Here is a 19,742-nt window from a genome sequence, read left to right as displayed (position 1 = left end):
AGGGAAAGACCCCACCCGAGGCCATTCCTCCAGCAAGAAAAGAAGAGTCATGCAGGCCTCGCCCCACAACCCGGAGCCAGTGCAGCAGATGGGAGCTAGGAAAAAAAACCTCCCTCTCCAAAGAGACACAGCTACCAGACCAGCACGTCTGAGAAAGGCGACCCCTGGGTCCCATAGTAAGGCGACTGCAGCGAGGGTGCCTGACCGTCCTCACCCCGGCCCTGCTATAAGGCCTCGGGGGCACCAGAGAAGACAAGTCCGTGCATTGGAAATCCCCGAGCCACCCCAGGCCAAACCGTCACCTAACAGCCCTCAGTTCCAGGAAGAGGAAAGGGAGAAAGCTCCTCATTCCGGAAAAGAGGCCCATGCCCACAGACCTCACAGTGACCTGGCTCGGAATGCTGGTGTGTCCAAGGACGAACCAGCTGTGAAAAGAGAACTTTCTGAAGGATTGCATCAAGGCAATAAAGCCCCGCTCAGTGGTCACCCGCCGACTCAAGAGGGCCAGACCCCACCTGAGACCGTGCTCCGGGCTGGAACGGCCTCCACTGAGTCACTGCCAGACGGTTCTGCTCCTGTGGAGCATCCAGGCAGAAAGGAACAAGATCATACAAAGGGGAGACCTCGGAAGGGAGCGATTGCTTCAGAACCCCAAGAGCACGAGAGCACAGCTCCCTCCCAGCATCCCGATGAAGGGACACAAGACCCGAAGGACACCAGCCAGGCCAGAGAGAGCTCTGTCCAAAGGGACGATGCACTTGCTTCCAAGCAGCCGACCAAAGAGGAACAAACCCACAAAAGTGGGGGTGTGCCCCAAGACACAAGCCCGACCCCTGCCCAGAGTCGGATGTCTGCTGAGGAGCAAGACAGCTGGGAGGGAAGGCTGCGGGCCCGGGGCAGCCAGAACATCAAGGTTTAAGCCCTGCCTGCGGCCCCCAGATCACTAGAGTCTGTGCCCCTGAGCAGTGCTGTCACCGCGTGAGAAGCTGTGGCCGGAGCACCCCGAGTCTACACGTTAGCCTGCTTCTGCAACCACGAGTCAGCACAGGTCTCCCAGCAGCTATGACTAGAAGGCAGCCATCTGTGCCCCTGTGCCTCTTGTGTGGCAGAGGGAGACAGCCACAGAGGGTTACAGCTCTGTCAGCTGCTGCCATCCACCAGCTCCAGTCTGAAGGCTGATATCAGCAAGGAGCCGTTGTGTCCAGACACAAATTCCAACAGGAGTTCCAACACTGGCTGAAGTAGGGCCGAACTGCCGTTAAGTTCTGTTCACTGCATTAGGAAAATTCACCAAGATACTAGAAAATTCTCACAACGCCTACATCATCAAGGGATCCTGAAGCAAAAAGAACCCTGAGAAAGGAAGTCTTTGTTGGGGTCAGCTTTTTGGTGCAGTGGGTCAAACTGCTTCTTTAGATGCCAGCACCCCATATGGCAGTGCTGGCTTGAGTCCTGGCTGCTCCGCTTCCAATCCAGCTCCTTGCTAATGCACCTGGGAAGGCAACCTATATGGCCCAAGTACTTGGGTCTCTGCCGCTCTTACAGGAGACCCTGCTGGAGTCCCCAGGCTCTGGCTTCGGCCTGGCCTAGCCTCAAGGTGTTGTGTGGCTATTTGGAGAGTGGACCAGTAAATGAGATCTCTCTCTCTCTCTCTCTCTCTCTCTCTCTCTCCTCCTTCTCCCCCAACACTATGTCTTTCAAATGGATAAGTAAATCCTTCAAACACACAGACAAAGGAAGGAAGCCTTTGCTGTTCCTCCAGATGTCAAGCCTGCAGTTTATCTGTGGAATCTCTTGTAAGGAAGAGGACACATCTTTGCATTCATGACTCTGAGTGCTACAGATTCCTGCTGGCTTATGTTGCCTGGAGCTTACTCTTGTTTGCAATGTCTTTCAAAATGAATCCCTTCTTTCTTTGGATAGGAATCTCATGTAAATTAGCCCATGGCTTCCTTATGCCAAACCATCTGGTTAAATCAGTTGAAGAATTACTGGGGAGAAAACTCAGGTGAATCAGTTCTTCATTTATCTGTTCATGCCATCAGGATTCTTTGGCTGGCAAATGACGGGAATGCAACTTGAGCCAGCAAATGCAGACCTATTGGAAGAGTGAGTATCTCACACAGCCCAGCTGTGGGATGGACAGGGGTGCGCACGCAGGGAATCAGATTGGGACCTGTTATTGAACTTATCACAACTCCTGTCATCTCCAGGACTCTTGCCACCTCCTGGACATTGGTTGTCTCTGTTTCCTTCTCCATGTTGCCTTCATTCTTGGGACTCCAAATGACTGTGTATCAGTTTCTATACATGACCGTCAATAGCTCTCCAGTTTACATCTGGTTTTACCTCTGGCAGCTCCCCTTGCCATGTTCCTTGAACCTAAGATTAAAAGAACAAGTTCCAGGGAAAGACTTGATTGGCCTAACTTGGGTCAGGTGCTCATTCTTAAACCCATCTACTTTGGCCAGAGACACAGTCACTTTTTTTTTTTTTTTTTTGACAGGTAGAGTGGACAGTGAGAGAGAGAGAGACAGAGAGAAAGGTCTTCCTTTGCTGTTGGTTCACCCTCCAATGGCCGCCACGGCTGGCGCGCTGCGACCCACGCACCGCGCTGATCCGATGGCAGGAGCCAGGTGCTTCTCCTGGTCTCCCATGGGGTGCAGGGCCCAAGCACTTGGGCCATCCTCCACTGCACTCCCTGGCCACAGCAGAGAGCTGGCCTGGAAGAGGGGCAACCGGGATAGAATCCGGCGCCCGGACCGGGACTAGAACCCGGTGTGCCGGCGCCGGAAGGCGGAGGATTAGCCTAGTGAGCTGCGGCGCCGGCTGACACAGTCACTTTTAGACATTCCCATTGGAATGGCCCACTGCCATGGATGGAGCCTACATTCCCAGACAAGAAAGAGTAATTGTGAGCTAGGCAGCAGAGCTGAGGTTAAACCCTTAAAAAGTTACAAGATATGTATTGAGCTCTTACACAGCAACTGCTAAGCTGTGTTTGGCATCTGTATTTTAAAAATGTAACTGATCAATACGTTCTTGCACAAGCATATCTTACACACAACCATATGAATATCAGATATTATTTCAAGCACAGTACATGAAATTGATATTTATAAAATCCAAGAGGATTATAAAACAAAGAGGCCATATAACTCTAAAAATTATCCTCTGATTTATCTGGTTTGTACAAGATAAAAGTAGTAAGATGATTTTTAAAAGCACTGTCCATTTTGTCTATTTTGATAAAGTTGGGTTCAACAAGTGTTTATTGGGCACTTGCTGTGTGCCAGGCACTGTGATAGTTGTTAGGTACAGTAGGACGATTAGGACACTTCAGGGAGCTCCCTCTTTTATCAAGGGAGTCAGACAAGATGATTCATTACAACACCGCGTGATTAGGGCAGTTGGAGGGCTACCGTGGGCTTCCTGCAGATCAGAAAACCCATTTCCAGACCATCATCATCATACCGAGAAAAGACACTGAATTCAACCTGGGATAGAAGAACTGGCTCAGCAGACACCTCCAAAAGTAGGTCATCCTTCAGCTAAGTCTTCAAGTCCGCAGGATTGGTCATTGGACTGATGGGGAGGTGAAGTTTTCTTAGAAGGAACAGTGTGTGCCTAAGCGTGAAGGTACAAGTGGCCTGGCAAGGAACCTACGGGCCTTTTGTGCTATGCTAAGAGCTTGTCTTCTAACAGTGGGGAGCCAGCGAGCGGTTGACTTTGTATCTGAGAGGCAGCTTGTGGATGCGATGTAAAAGATCAATTTAAGAGAGGCAGTACAGGGAGCAGGAAGAATGGCTGGGACACTCCTGCACTAGTCAGAACAGGATGGTAAGGAGAGGAAGCAGAGGTAACCAGCTCCTTTCTGTGAGCTGTGTGTGGGGCACTGCACAGGCACCAATGCTTCACTTGGGTGTGGAACTGCAGAAATTTGCTCGGTTTCCTCCATGGTCAATTCTTTCTGAGTCTCTGGAAGGCTTTTGGAGTGGCATTTTCATTAGGATATGAATGAAGTGATAAGCCAAAGTTGCCTTCATCTGACTCGGAGGAAGTGTAGCTCCTGTTTCCTGGGATCTAAGACAACAGTAGTAAGTTTTCTTGTTTCTGTTCGTGATTTTCTGTTGGTAGTAGAAGTTTTTGATGTTTCAGATTCAGTGCAACTCAACATTTTATTTGTGGTCTTTTTTAAAAAAATATTTATTTATTTATTTGAAAGACAGAGTTACAGAGAGGCAGAGGCAAAGACAGAGAGAGATAGAGAGGTCTTCTCTCTGCTGGTTCACTCCCCAGATGGCCACCTCGGCCGGAGCTGCACCAATCCGAAACCAGGAGCCAGGAGCTTGTTCAAGGTCTTCCACATGGGTGCAGGGGCTCAAGGACTCGGGCCATCTTCTACTGCTTTCCCAGGTGTATCAGTCAGGAGTTGGATTGGAAGTGGAGCAGCTGAGACTCGAACTGGTGCCCATAAGGGATGCTGGCACTATAGGCGGTGGCTTTACCTGCTGTGCCACAGTGTCAGCCCCTTATTTGTGGCCTGAGGAAAAGATCGTCAGCTTCTCTTTAGTGAGAGGATTTTACTGCCATTACTGATTTTCTTAGAATAAGGGAAATTTTTGATTTTTAAATGTAGAATATAAATATTTTTGAATTATCATTTTACATTCAAAAGTACAGTCCATGTCAATTCCATTTGAGATGCCCCTCAGCAAAGTGATCTGTCGTGAAAAAAATATTGTGGACTCATAGTCACTACATTAGTAATATTGTCTTCAAGGTTCTTTAGAGAAGCATGGCACCTCAGTGTTCAGATCAACAAAGATAATGATTCCAGGGGGCTTGCAAGCACCCTTCAAATATTTAAAGAGCTAAATTATTTTCCAAGGCTCAAAACATAAGTGGTTATGGGACATGATTGGGCTTTGATGATAGATAAATAGTAATAAAAGACCAAACCTCTGAAACTGCTAATCTTAAGCTGATTATGGGAGAGCAGTCATGAATAGCAAAAGCCTAAGACTTTTTCTTAAAGATTATAGACTTAAGAATTCACGATGAGGGGCTAGTGTTGTGGCGTTAATGGTAAAACCATTACCTGCAATGCCAGCATACCCTGTGGACGCCGGTTCATGTCTCCACTGCTCCACTTCCCATCCAACTCCCTGCTGATGACTTAGGCAAAACAGCAGAAGGAGTGTCTCGGCCCCTGCCACCCACATGGGAGACCCAGATGAAGCTCCTGGCTCTTGGCTTTGTTGTAGCCATCTGAGAAGTGAACCAACAGATGGAAAATCGACCTCTCTCTCTCTCTCTCTCTCAATCTCTCTCCCTCCCTCCCTCCCTCCCTCTCCCTCTCTCCTTCTCCCTCTTCCTCACTCTCTTCTTCTCCTTCTCCCTCCCTCTCTCTTTCTCTCTCTCTCTTGCTTTTAAAAATATATATTTATTTGAAAGGCAGAATTCAGCAAGAGAGGGAGCAATAGAGAGAGAGAGAGAGAGAGAGATCTTCCATCTGCTGGTTCACTTCCCAAATGGCCGCTATGGCTGGAGCTGGGCTGATCCAAAGCCAGGAACCAGGAGCTTCTTCCAGGTCTCCCACATGGGTGCAGGGGTCCAAGTTCTTGGGTCAACCTCCACTGCTTTCCTAGGCACATTAGTAGGGAGCTGGATTGGAAGTGCAGCAGCGGGGACTCAAATGCAGGCAGCTTAACTTGCTACTCCACAGTGCCGGGCCCCTGTTTCTGTCTCTTCCCCTCTCTCTGTAATTCTGACTTTCAAAGAAATAAGTACATCTTTAAAAAAATCTGTGATGAAAAATAACACTAAGAGTCAGAGTAATCATGGGAAGTTCCAACCGTACTACAGTGCAGCTGTGTGACCCTGCAGGTTCCAGAGTTCTCAGTATAAAATGGTGATGATAATAATGCTGCCTACTTTGGGGAATTGTTGTGAGAGTTAAATAAGCTAATATATTGAAAAACATCCAGAATAATATCTGACACATACTAAGTGCTTATATGAGTACCTGTCAGAATTAACATGAAAGTAGCAAACTTTTTTTTTTTTTTTGGCTGTTTGTCAGTAATTTAAATAGGACACTGTTCAAACTAGAAGGAAGCATTTGGCAAATAAGATGTCAAACCTTGACATCCTCAGCTGAATCAGTGGGCTCAAGCAAAATTAGAATAATGTTGGAAAGAAACAGGGTTGGCAAAATGCCGTTTGTCATAACACCTGGCTCATAATATAAGCTCAATAAATGTTATCTGTGAATTTTACTATTTCATTATTGATACAATGAAGATCATTTGTATCCTGAGTTTCGGATTGGTTAGGAAGTAAATGCTGTCAAGTTACTTGTTCATATCACGCACATTTTGTTTTCTCTTTGTGGTGGGTTGAGACAAAGATGGGCCCTTAACAAGCTACCAGATCTACAGACCTGCACTTTCCAAGAACAGAGGTCTGCTGAAGAAAGTGACCGCTGAAAACTTGTCCTTGAAGGATGAGCCCTTAGCTAGCAAAGGCCCCACTGACCAGAGGCAGCAGCACGGGGTTGGGTAGAAGTCACGTCAGGAGCACAGCTACTCCCATGTGCCAGCAGCCCGTGGTGGGTACTGAGCTCCGGAAGGCCTTCTCTCCCACCTGCTGCCATCTTGGCTACCCTTTTTCTTCCCATCCCCCTTCCCCATGTCCTATACAGTTCCTACACACCAGGTTTCCGCTCTTGAAATTTACCTACCACACATTTTCTTGCCTTCAGGGTGTCAGCTAATCATCTCAAGATAAAGTCATCCATTAAAAAATAAATCCTTGCCGTCTTGTTGTTCTGTGTTTTAATTGGAACATTCTAGATACAGCGCCCAAATTTTGACCCATTAGTTCAGCTCTGCTGAAAACATTACGAAGTATGAAGTTTCATGGGAAAAAAGGTTTCATGCCTCACTTTTTCTTGTGAAGATGCCTTCACATGCCTCCTTTCTTTCTTGATGTAACATTTGCTTCTGTTTAAATAATTGATGACTTCTCCAAACACTTGGTAATATAGCACTTTACTGTTAGAATAGTTTAATGAATGTATTCATTTTAAAATGTATATTGCGTGAACATTATTATATATTTCCATGGACTTAACATGGTTGCTTTCTACTATAAAAGCTTATTTTGCTATGAAAAGATTATGAATATTATATAAAATTATTATTTTTCTATTTGCTGTTCTTTCTCTCTTGGGAGCACTAATAGAGAAACTTTTAAGATATAATTCTGCCCTGAAAACATGGCTTGCCGTGGCACTGTGATAGTACTTCCCAGAGAAATAAGCTCTCTCCTAGTATTGCACCACAGGTTATATGACTATGCCATTAAAAATAAACATTTAAAAGCCTGCAGCAGATCATTGGTGTTTTAATTTGTTTTAAGCACTTTCCCCGGTACATATTTCAGTGTTGATACTCTATGATGGGTATTTACATTTGATAAATGTATACTCATTAAGCATGGTAGCCATAAATTACTTCTTAATTTTTAAAAACCTCATTATGTTTTAAGCCCAATTTGAGTGGGAAAAACTGATTCTGAAATCATCCAGGTATCTGACGACTTGTGTTTGAAAATTAAAACCTACTTTGAAATCACCATTTCAAAATACTTTCAGAGACAAATTCTAGAGTCGATACATTTTTTACCAGGTTTTATTTGGGTTTTTTCAAAATGTATAATGCATATTCATCAGTTTTATGTCTTTGTGCAGGAAAGATACTAAATATCAAGTAATCTTAATAATGTTGAAACATTGGTCTTTAAAATAGGGACTTTCGTTTTTCAAAATACTCACAATTTGACCCCCAAAAGGTAATTTTGATACTAGTTACTGACCTAGCCTTTTACCTGTAGTAGATCATCAACATCTTTTATTTCCTCCTCTCCTTTTCATACAGTAAAAAGCCCCATTCCATCTGTGCGATGATATGATGTTAAACACACATATAAATGTTTTATTTTTAGTATGTGACCTGCATTTGTTATTTAGGTTGGATTCGGTGCTTATTCTTTTAATGGAAGTGTTCTAACATTTTAACTCATCTGACTTCAAAGGGATATACGTTTAAATAAAAAGTCTAAGCTGTTTAGAATTAGAGATGTGCTTGCAGTTGCTCCAGATACTTCATTTATATTTTCCTGCATTTAGTAATGATACTAATCCATAAAATAACTTTAAAATGTTCCATGCATCATTAAGTTCATTTATGCTTCATTGTAGATGTTTAAACAAATTTCGCTAGCCTATATAAATGAAGAACTTGGTTCTTTCTGTCTACTATAAAGTGGTTTATTTTTTAAATGTTCCCTCAAGGTTGAATTAAATTTACCTACTTTGAATAAGATCACATTAAGAAACTCTGTTGTGTTGTATTATAACATTGGTATTTTTTTGATTAGGAAGTAAGGTCTTTTGCCCATTGATGTATTAAGACATCAGAAATTATATTAAAGACTGTATGCATGAAACTCTTCATTACAGGAGTCCAAGCTATTAAACTGGTGGCTCTGCATTTTCGTTTAATAGTAATATAAACACGTTATCTGTACCCAAAATGTTTTTGTTGTTGAGAAACCATTAAGACATTAAATTGTTGCAATCACAGCTGCATTGTATTATCAGATTGAATTTGTTTACACCGTGGTACAGATGGCTTATGTCTTAGAAACCTAGAAAAAGGAACTGGGCACAAGTGCTGTATTTTGAATAGGATGTATGTGTGTGTATCCAGCCCCACTGAGTTCCTTACCGATACAAGTATGTTAAGCATGCCTCATGGGGTCAGCACTGTGATGTAGCGGGTAAAGCCACTGCCTGCATTGCCGGCATCCTATATGGGCGCTGGTTCAAGTCCTAGCTCCTCCGCTTCCGATCCAGCTCTCTGCTATGGCCTGGGAAAGCAGTGGAAGATGGCCTAAGTGCTTGGGCCCTGCACCCTCATGGGAGACCCAGAAGAAGCTCCTGGCTCCTGGCTTTGGATCAACTCAGTTCTGGTCATTGTGGCCACCTAGGAAGTGAACCAGCGAATGGAAAACTTTTCTCTCTCTCTCTCCCTCTCTTTCTCTCCCCGCCCCCACTCCTGTCTATAGCTCTGCCTTTCAAATAAAATAAATCTTTAAAACAAACAAACACCATGACTCTGGGTCCTAATTCAAACCACCCTCTGTGCCTGATGGAGAACACAGCCACTTGAATGCTTTTCTTCACGTCTCCACTTCAGAGAGACTTCCGTAGACCACCGTGCTGTCTCTCTCTCTGCCCCCTTATCTGACAACTGTTTCTTCATCATGCTTATTACCTGGCATTATTTAATCTTATTTCCCTTTTCCAGCATTAGAATGTAATCTCCACAGATCAAGGCCTTTTTATTTACTGTTCTGTCCCCAGCATCCCAAGCACCATCTGGCACATAGTAGATGCTCGGTAAATATGACTCAAATGACTTTAAAAAAAAAAAGAGAGATTTCTTTATTTATTTGAAAGGCAGAGTTACAGAGAGGCAGAGGCAGAAACAGAGGTACACACACACACACACGGAGAGAGAGAGAGAGTCTTCCATCTGCTGGTTCACTCCCCAAATGTCTGCAATGGCTAGACCTGAGCTGATCTGGAGCCAAGAGCCAGGAGCTTCCTCCAGGCCTCCCACGCAGGTGCAGGGGCACAAGGACCTGGGTCATCTGCTGCTGCTTTCCCAGGCCATAGCAGAGAGCTGGATTGGAAGTGGAGCAGCTGGGACTTGAACCAGTGTCCATATGGTATGCCGGCCCTGCAGGCGGTGGCTTTACCTGCCACACTGCAGCACCAGCCCCTCAAATGACGATTTATCATGAAGGGTTTAACAGTAAGTGGTTCTACATACCACTATCTCCTTTTATCACTTTGGTTGTGATCAACGTAGTTACTATACTGTTCCATTGTAGATTGCTAGCTATTAACTGGAATTGTTTGGATGCAATCGTTCCCCATGTTACGTCACTTGAATATCTCTTCCTTTTTCTCAAGATAGGTGCTGGGTTGTGGAGCTTTGGACTCTACTTCCCTATCCTGATTAAATACTTTAACTTGTCTGCATTGTCTTTGACTTTGTGTCATTGGTTTGGGATTGCCACATAGCATGATGGGAGTTCAAGCTCAGGTTCCATACCAGCACACAGAGTAGAGAGGTCTGATTTCCCAGAGGTGTTTCAGTCCAGATGTGGTTCCATGCCTGTCCATGTGTCTCGGTCTGCGGCTGAAGCTTCCAAACACTGCCTGTTCAGCTTCCCACTGTATCAGGGCACCCTGACCTTGTCTGCCAAGCACTAAGACCATGAGAGCCCTTCTCAGCCCAGAAGTGTCGGTGCCTCAGCCCCTGAAGCCTTCTGACCTCTTGGTATCAATTCCCATGATGGTGACTTCATTCGTAGCACCTTGGGGTTGTTCTTGCTTGGCTTCAGCCTTTCTGTGTATTAAAAACAAAACTAACTTCTGTTTACAGTTGTATTTTTGTCTTTGACTGGGGGTAGCCTCCCACATGGGCTCAGCCAGTCATATTGACTAGGTCCATGTGGGACAGCAATGCTCTTAAAACCTGTTGCTGCTCCTTTGTATCCAAAGGCCCTCTTACAGATGAGCAACACTCAGACATTTAGATTCATAAGCGCTAGGCCTCTGGACTTTATCATTGACTCAAAGGAAACGTTAGACATTAGCTATAAAGAAATTCTGTTAAGCAGTGACCTCCTTTGTATTTCAACATTTCTTTTCAGCATTGCGTGTTTTGTTTTCCTTTTAGCCTTTTGGAAGTATTTTGTCCATAGGAAGACATTGTAAGGGTGACTTTTCAGTCAGCAGCTAGAACCCACTGTTTTTTGCCAGGGGTTTTTCTTCCTTTAAATGCACTCACAAGCCTGTCCCGATTGAATCCTAGGACTACTCAGAGGATCTGTCCAGTGGGTTTTGTGCACTGATTTATTATTATTATTTTACTCTATTTTATTTTAAAAGTTAGATACACTGACCTGAAGCATATCATGTATTATGTTTGGGCAAATATAAAAATACAGAACAGTTCCACCACTTGGGAAATGCCCTTATTCTAATTTATGCCTTTTATTTTAAACTTTCTTTTTTTTTCCTCCCAGATGTTCAGAAGTCTTACCTGAAGTCAGAAGAGCCTCCCAGGAAGATGACTGTTTCAAATACGAATGATTTCCAGGACTCCACAGACAGGAACTACTTTGTTAAATTATGGCCCAAACTTTCAGCCAAAAAAACACCAGTGGTAAGGCAGGGGAAGAAGGGGTAAAGCCGCAACTGAACCTTGTACGATCTCAGACAAAAATGGGCTTCGTGTTTTGAAACCAATACGTTTCCCCAAAACTTTTTCTCTCGCTGACACCAATTGAGAACAGAATTTTCCCGTTCTTTATACATCTCTAAGAACAGACATTGATTATAAAGATAGAGTATTTAAGATTTTGTGACTACCTTTCCCCCAAGTCTCCCAGTGAAAACTGCGACCCTCAGGTCCTCATGTAGCAAGAATAGAAAAGCACCATGGTCATAGTGATGCAGTGGAGCACATCTGATTTTGAGTGTTTGGAGTCTGGGCCTGAAAAGTGAGTCTACTCAAAAAAGAGGGTTTTTTGGTTTTTTTTAAGGAAAATGAGAGAGGGAGAGAGAAACAGAGAGACTGCAGCAGGTCAGGATGAAGCCAGGAGTCAGGAGCTTCTTCTGGGTCTCCCACTTGGGTAGCAGGGGCCCAAGGACTTGAGCCCGTCTTCCACTGCTTTCCCAGGTGCATCTGCAGGGAGCTGGATCAGAAGTGGAGCAGCTGGGACATGGAATGCCAGAGTCACAAGTGGCAGCTTAACCCACCATGCCACAACGCGGGTTCCCCAGAGTTCATGTTTTAGAACTTAGTCCCAAATCATTTCTCTGAGTATTTGGAATAATCAGGATGTACAGGAGTACTCAGTGCACAATTGGCACTGCATTCAGATTAGATCTGTTTTCCTGTGATGATTTGGGAATACAAAAAGTCTTAAGTAGTTACAACTCACCACTGTTCACAGAAGGGGCAGATCTTTAGTTTGGGTTGTCAACTCTCTGGTCGTGTTTCCCCAAGACAGTCCTGTTGTAAGCAGATAGTTGCACCATCTTCCAAAGTTAGAACATCTGGGGGCCAACGTGATGTAGACTGTAACACTGCTGTCTGACGTGCCGACATCCCATAGGGGCGCCAGTTTGAGTCCTGACCACTGCACTTCTGATCCAGCTCCCTGATAATGTGCCTGGACAAGCAGTGGAAAAGGGCCCAAGTGCTTGGGACACTGCCACCCACATGGGAGACCTGGAAGAAGCTCCTGGCTTCAGGCCTGGCCCACCTCCAGCCATTACAGCCATTTGAGGAGTGAACCAGCAGATGGATGGCCTCTCTCTGCCTCTCCACCTCCCACTGAGACTCTGCCTTTCAAATAAACACACTTTAAAAACAACAACAGAAAAGAACAGTTGGCAGTGGTGTGTAAGAGACTGGTGGCCCGTCCTTTCCAGCCAAGAGGCCCAGGCCGTGGCGCACACAGCCGTAGCTGCACAGTATTGTGCTCTGCTGAAGTCGCGATAGGTTCTGTGTGTTCTCGTGCAAGAGGCGGATGTCTCCTCTGCCCCTGTTCATCTGTGTTCTCTTGCCCCCACGCCGCCAGGCTTCCTTCCCAGGGGCTTGAGGGAGCTCTCACGTCTGACGCAGCACCTTCTCTCTGCCTTCTTCACGCTGTGCCCACAGTTCCTGACAGCTTCTCCTCTGTCCCTTTGGTATACAATGCTGATGGCAAGAGACCCTGACTGGCCCAGCTGGACTTCCGAAGCCATGCCAGGCAGGTCGTACAGACTGCTTGTGCCATCCTCTGCGGCCCAGCAAAAGGTGGGGCCACGTTTAGTGCAGCTCCTGGCTTGTTAGCAGCAGCAGTGGGTGGAGACGCTGCAAACACCTATAGTGATAGGAGTGTGTGCCATGATTCTTGAGTATGTAACCCTACTTAGTCAAAATAAGTTAAATCTGGGATTCTTCCCTTCAACCAAGGTTTGTAGTAAATCAAGTACCTCTCTGTCTTTCTCTCTTTTCTCTCTCTCTCTCTCCCCCTCCCCCCTTCCCTCCTTCTCTCTCTTTCCCCTCCACAAATAAATTAAAACTAAAGAAAACCCTGGACTGAGTTCCCAGCTCCAGGCTTCAGCCCCCTGCAAGGAACTGTTGCAGGCATTTGGGGAGTAAATCAGCACATTGGAGTGAGTTTCTTTCCCTTCTCTCCCCTTCCCCTTCCCCTCCCTCTCCCTCTCTCCCTCTCCCCCTCCCCCATCTCTCTTCCCTCTCCCCTCCCCTCTTCTCTTCCCCCTCCCCCTCCCCCTCCCCCCCCTCCTTTTTCGTGGGTTAGAGGAAAGTGCTTCTTGCTCTGTCAAAAACCTAAATCTTAAACTGTTCAAAACTATTGATTTAATGTGTGCGTATTTTCCTTTGGAAACTATCAAAAGAGCCTTTGATCGTGTTGGACAGAGTAGCGGTTCCTGTAGCTCCTGGTTTTTTGTTTGTGGTTTCGGTTCTGTTGCTCTGAAGCGCCCCTTTGCATTTGTGTTGGAGGTTGCATTCTTCCTCTCCTGCTCAAAACCAACTCAAAGTTCACCACATCAGTGAGGCCTTTTCCATATAATCCCGCCAGGATGTTATTCTAATCACTATTCCTCTGAGCCTTTGCCAGTTGAGCTGGGTATGGCGGAGGGCTGAACTGACACACCCGACAGTTCTATGGATTAAGACAAGAGCATTAACCTCTGAGGTCCATGAAGAAGGGAAATTGAGCGAACCATACCTGATTTGGGTTGGAACTGAAGAGCCACCTCAGAGAAGGGTGAAGAAGAAGCACTCAAGACTGCACAGGAACTACAGCTTAAATATTCTCATCCCTGACAGTACGGTCAGGAGGTCCTAGATGGCCTGTGTACCTGGCATAGAAAATACCCCACAAGCAGTTTCGAAAATACAGTATTTACTACACAATGAAAAGTAACCAAGCATACAAGGAGATGGGAAGACATGCACTAGGCATGACAGAATCAACCGGTGATGGAAGCAGGCCTCACAGGGCCTTCAGGTATTGGTAGTATCGAGTACACAGTTTGGAACGTCCACGTGTTGATGTTATCAAACCCAAATGTTAATATGATTGCACTTACAATCTTCCAGATACAAGGAAAAACTGGGAATTTCAGCCAAAAACCAAATTGAGAATTTAAAAACTTGGAATGTCTGTGTGGTTTTTTTTTTTTTTTTTTTTTTTTGGAGGTAGGGAAGAGGTGGAAGTAGCTAAAATTAATACCAAGTTAAGACACAGCTGAAGAGAGAATAGATTGAAAGATTGTTAGGAAAAGTATGTCTTAGACAAGAAGATGAAAGATAGAGGGAAAGAGGAAGACACATAAAGCAAACGATGAGAAGATCTGACATGTGCTACGGAATCCAGAAAACAGAGAGAGGGGAAATGGAAGAGAAGCAACGTTTGAACAAAAAAATGAACAAAATTTTACAGTCTTTCCAGAAATCATCAAGCCACAGATTAGAGAAATTCTGAAAACCTAACTAGACACATTTATCTTGATCAGTTGACGGCTTGATTCCAGTTGAGCTGGAATCAAGAAGGCAGAAGAATATATGTGAAGTGATAGAAGAAAATTATTGCCGACCTAGAATTTTGTACCCAGTAAAAATACCCTTCAGAAGTGAAGGTGAATTAAAGTTCTTTCTAGACAAAGCAAAGAGAATTTGATACAGAAAACCTAGATGAATGAAAAAATGTTAGAGAAGTTTCCTTAGGTAAAATGAAATCTGATCAAAGGAACTGAAGGGCAGATATGCCAGAAAAAAGAGCAAGAGAAAGGTAAAATGTGAGTAAATCTAATGAGATCTTGACTGTAAAAAAAGAATGGTGATTTCAAAATATAGAGAGAAAACCAGATTGTATTAAAAAAATATAAAAATTAAAATGTACAGCAACAGTATTGTTAAGTTGAGAAAGGTGTAAATGGAAATGCTATGTTCCAGAATTTTTCCGTTTGAATTCCAGGAAGAGGATAAATGCAATAATTAATGTTGGAACACTTGAGACTTTGATGAGCTAGTAACATATATTTTAATCTCTAGGGTGACACTCAAAGATTAGGAAATGTATAGTTTTTAATCCAATTGGAGGAGGAAGTGAAATAATTAATAATTCAACGTTGATCCAGAGGTACTAGTCAGTTCAATAAACTAGGAACAGGAATAGTGTAAAGTTTGGAAACACCAAGTGTTTTTGACAAGATTATTAGAGAAAATGTCAATATGCAAAAAAATTTATGTAATAGCAACAATTTTTCTAAAGGTTTTAAATGTATTTCCAATAGCATCTAAAATATTTTAAAGTAAATCTAATGTAATATATATATATATATAATAGTTCTATACAGAAAAATACAAAGCATTTTATTTAGAAAAAATGAAGCCCTACATAATTAGAGGAATTGACCATGTTGGTGGATTGCAAGACTCACTATGAACAAGTGTCAGCTCTGTCCGATAGATCTTATAGTTTCCATGCAATCCAGTCCAAACCTTCCATAATATTTTGATGAGATGATTTTAATGTTTGTATCATCACAAAAACAAAGAGCCCAGGAACAGACCTATCACACATGGAAAACTGATCTATGAAAAAATGAGGCACAGCTAAGTTAGTAGGAAAGTGATATTTTCTGTATAGAGCCAATTGTATATAAATAGGGAAAATTAAATTTAACCCTAATCTTGTACCATATGCAAAAATTAAGGTGTGGATTACATACATAAATGTGAAATCAAATTAATAATACTTCCAAATATAGTGTGAAGCCCTGGCCTGCTGTTGTGACAATTTAGGGAGTGAATTGGCAGATGGAAGATTGATCTCTCCCTCTCTCCCTGCTTCCCTCTCTGTAACTCTGTCTTTCAAATAAATAAACAAATATTGTTTTAAAAAGAATATATTTATGACCCTGAGATGGGAAAAGATTTTGTAATAGTAACACGAAACTAATTACAAAGGAAAAATTGGAAATATGGAGGTGCACTAAAATTAAGAACTTGTGTTCATCAGAAAACAACACGAAAGAGAAGAACAGTGTAAATCAGAGAGGGAGAAGCTATTTGGAATAAATCTAACAGTGTTTTTGTCCAGAGTATATAAAGAACTCCTACAAATTATTAAGAAAAAACAGGTCATTCATAGGAAAATGCTTTCACAAAGGAGGCTAGCCAGATGGCCAGTAATCATATGCACAGATGCATACAGGCTCATTATTAACGCAGTGCAAATTCTAACCACAGCGAGATGCCACTGCACGTAAACTGGAAGTGCTAAAAGATAAGACTGGCTGCTAATATGTGGGCAATGGAAGTTCTTACAAAGACCACTGATGTAAGGTGAACTGGGTATATTAGAAAAATGGCTGGACTTAACTGAAATTGAGCATACACATACCATGTACTTCCAGTGTGATATTTCTGAGTACACCTGACAGATGAGAGTGCTGTGCACCAGAAATACAAATAAAAATATTTATAGAAGCATCGTTCATGGTAGTCCTAACCTAGAACTTCAAATGTCTATCAATAGAACGTGGCTAAGCAAAATTTGTGAGTGTTCATATGATGAGAGATATACAGTAATGTAAATAAACAAACCTCTCTCCATGGGTGTATTTTACAAATGTATTCTTGAACCAAGAAATTCTGATTCGAAGAAATACATATGATTCCATTAATATACAAGTAAAGAACAGGCAATACTAAATCTTGATATTTAGGGCTGCAAGTCAAGGTGATAAAAGTATGAAGAAGGGGCCCTGCTTTGTGGCACAGTGGGTAAAGCCTGCAAAGCCAGCATCCCACGTAGGTGCCGGTTCATGTCCCAGCCTCCAATCTAGCTCCACGCTAATGCACCTGGAAAGGCAGTGGAAGGTGCCCCACATCCTTGGACCCTTGTTCCCCATGTGGGAGACCTGGATGAAGTTTTTGGCTTCTGGCTTTGACCTGGCTCATTGCTGGCCACTGTGGTCATCTGGAAAGTGAATCAGCAGATGGATGATCTCTCTGTGTCTCTCCTTCTCTCTCTGTAACTCTGACCTTCAAATAAATAAAATCTTTAAAAAATATACGAAGATGTGGTTACAGTGCTTATCTCTGGAGAGGGAATATAAGGTGGTAATGGTTGGAAATTTTTTTTTAAATTTTTTTTAAAATTTTTGACAGAGTTATAGACAATTGAGAGAGACAGAGACAAAGGTCTTCATTCCATTGGTTCACCCCCCAAATGGCCGCCACAGACAGCATGCTGTGCTGATCCGAAGCCAGGAGCCAGGTGCTTCTTCCTGGTCTCCCACATGGGTGCAGGGGCCCAAGCACTTGGGCCATCCTCCACTGCCTTCCCAGGCCACAGCACAGAGCTGGCCTGGAAGAGGAGAAGCTGGGACTAGAACCCGGTGCTGCTGTGGGATGCCAGCGCCGCAGGCAGAGGATTAACCAAGTGAGCCACGGTGCTGGCCCCTGGAGAAGTTCTTGAGGCACGGGATGCTGGCACACATCTGTGGGGCTCGTGCCACCTGATCTGCTCACTAGCTGAACAAGCCTCGGTGAGTCACTTAGCCCATTCTGGGGTTGAGTAGGATTTCCCAAGGGATTTCGCTTGAAACATGAAGGGCGATCAGTAAGGAGTCTGAGGGCGATGCTGAAACGAGAGGCAGGCAAAGTGGACTGAAAATCAGTCTGAAGGGCTTGAAGAGGGATAGTTCAAGTCACGGTAATAGACCAGATTAGGGTGAGAACTGTGAGACCCAGGTTACCACCCCCACTAGATACAAATCTGAGGAACTGGGATAATGAATTAAGGGCAAACATGGACAAGTGGAAAAGGAGTAACACCCACGGTCTGTGATGGAGGAGTTCATTATGTTGGTGCTAGTTTAGCCGTCTAGGAAGGGCTGTTGCCCTCAAAGCAATGCTCTCCATTCCAATATGCAGAAGACCCTTCCTCCCCCTTCCTTCCTTCCCTTCCTCCTTTTCTTCTTTCCGCCCTTCCATTTCCTCCCTCCTAATCCCTCACTCATTCAGCTGTCCGACCATGCTGAATGGTTGAATCCCTATCACGTATGTAGGATCTGGGTTTGCCTTGTCAGTGGAGAACAGATACTTGCTGATCAGACCTGCTTTAGGTAATAGAACACATCTGCCTTTATGGAATGAATATTTTAGTAATGAGACCCTCTGAGCCACTGCCTTTGGTGAGTTGAGGTCGGTTGTCTCCACCCTTCTGGAGAGCCTCAGTATCACCAACAACCAGTGTTGTGTGAGCTGTTTTCCACTCTCCTCCCTAAAGTTGCTGGTAGTTTAGAACCTCAATGACTTGTCTCTGTTAGGAAGAAATGCCCAAGAATATTATTATAACTCTTCAAATCTGAAAAATACCTGCTAACATCATGTTTCTTAATTGTTACTCCAATAGTTTATCAACATAAAATACTTCCTATAAAAATTATTATGAACTAGGGTGAACCAGCGGCAAAAAGGAAGACCTTTCTCTCTGTCTCTCTCTCTCTCTCACTATCCACTCTGCCTGTCAAAAAAAAATTATTATAATGAACTTGAATAATTCAATAAATATTCAGTTTACTCATTTCCTCATTCCTTCTATATAATCGGTTGTTGATTTTCTAGTCCTCAATGGTATTTACTTTTCTGAATGACTCCCAGAGGACATTAATTTGAACATCTTTAAAAGATTCATGGAGAACTGTAAATATTTTAACCAGCCTCACTTCTTAAACACAGTTTTTCTTTTTAGGCATGAATTTAAAAAACAAATGTGCATCTCTTACTATTGCAAAAAGTGTATAACAAACAATATCCAATGAGAAGTTTTCATTTATGCAACATTCAGAAATCTCAGTCCTTGTGTGTTCCCTGTAAGGTAATCGCTATACCTCAGTTTGCCTCCCTGATAGTAGCCGCACCTTGTTTAGCAAGGTCGCTCCCTGAAAAACACACACACAGGCTGTACTGCCTTAGCCAAGATTTTTGTGCTCTGGGATTGTGACGACGAGGCTTTGCCTGCTAGAAGTTTGCCTGTCTGCCCTTCAGTTCTGTCTGTTTATTCAAACAGCTCCTCCAACTTCCAAGAGGCACCTTTACCCCTGAAACAGGCCAGGTCACTGAGAGCAGATTCTCCGGAATTTACCGAATGACCCATTCATTGAAAGCCAGTTTAGCAGGTGTCTGTCTGTAGCAGGTATGAGGACAGTGAGAGTTGATCTGTGGGACAACGTTGGGCACCTGCATCTACCAAGCACCCTTTCCTTTCCTTGCACTGAGTCAGCTCAGGCAGGAGAGGCTTCTTGTCCAAAATCACGCAGTCTAGGTGTGTCTCTATTTTCATCTGAAAAGAAAAGTGTTTTCTTCTACTTATACAGATTTTCCAGTGTTGATGTATCAGTGTCCATCCTGGGAGAATAAGTGTGATATCTGGTATATTTGGCCTTTGTCCTTTATGTCTGACTTGAACTCAGGATCCTCATGACTGTACTATTTCACTTTCACTTTCTCTCTTCTCATGAAACGGGCTCTAGCTAGGTCTACAAGCACAGAGCAGTGTCTCAG

At 43.7% G+C, this 19,742-nt stretch overlaps 1 protein-coding gene across 1 annotated transcript in view; it reads left to right on the top strand.

Annotated features, from left to right (window-relative positions):
• LRGUK (leucine rich repeats and guanylate kinase domain containing) overlaps positions 1-19,742 on the top strand; it is a 133,791-nt gene that overhangs the window by 93,790 nt on the left and 20,259 nt on the right. The window contains exon 16 of the mRNA XM_062195156.1: positions 11,170-11,309. Coding sequence (XP_062051140.1) covers positions 11,170-11,309 — 140 coding nt within the window. The remainder of the gene's footprint in view (positions 1-11,169; positions 11,310-19,742) is intronic.

This window comes from Lepus europaeus, chromosome 1 (genome assembly GCF_033115175.1).
Source record: "Lepus europaeus isolate LE1 chromosome 1, mLepTim1.pri, whole genome shotgun sequence".
Taxonomy (NCBI): domain Eukaryota; kingdom Metazoa; phylum Chordata; class Mammalia; order Lagomorpha; family Leporidae; genus Lepus; species Lepus europaeus.
Note: the sequence above shows the minus strand (reverse complement) of the source record. Positions and strands in the feature narration are given on the sequence as shown.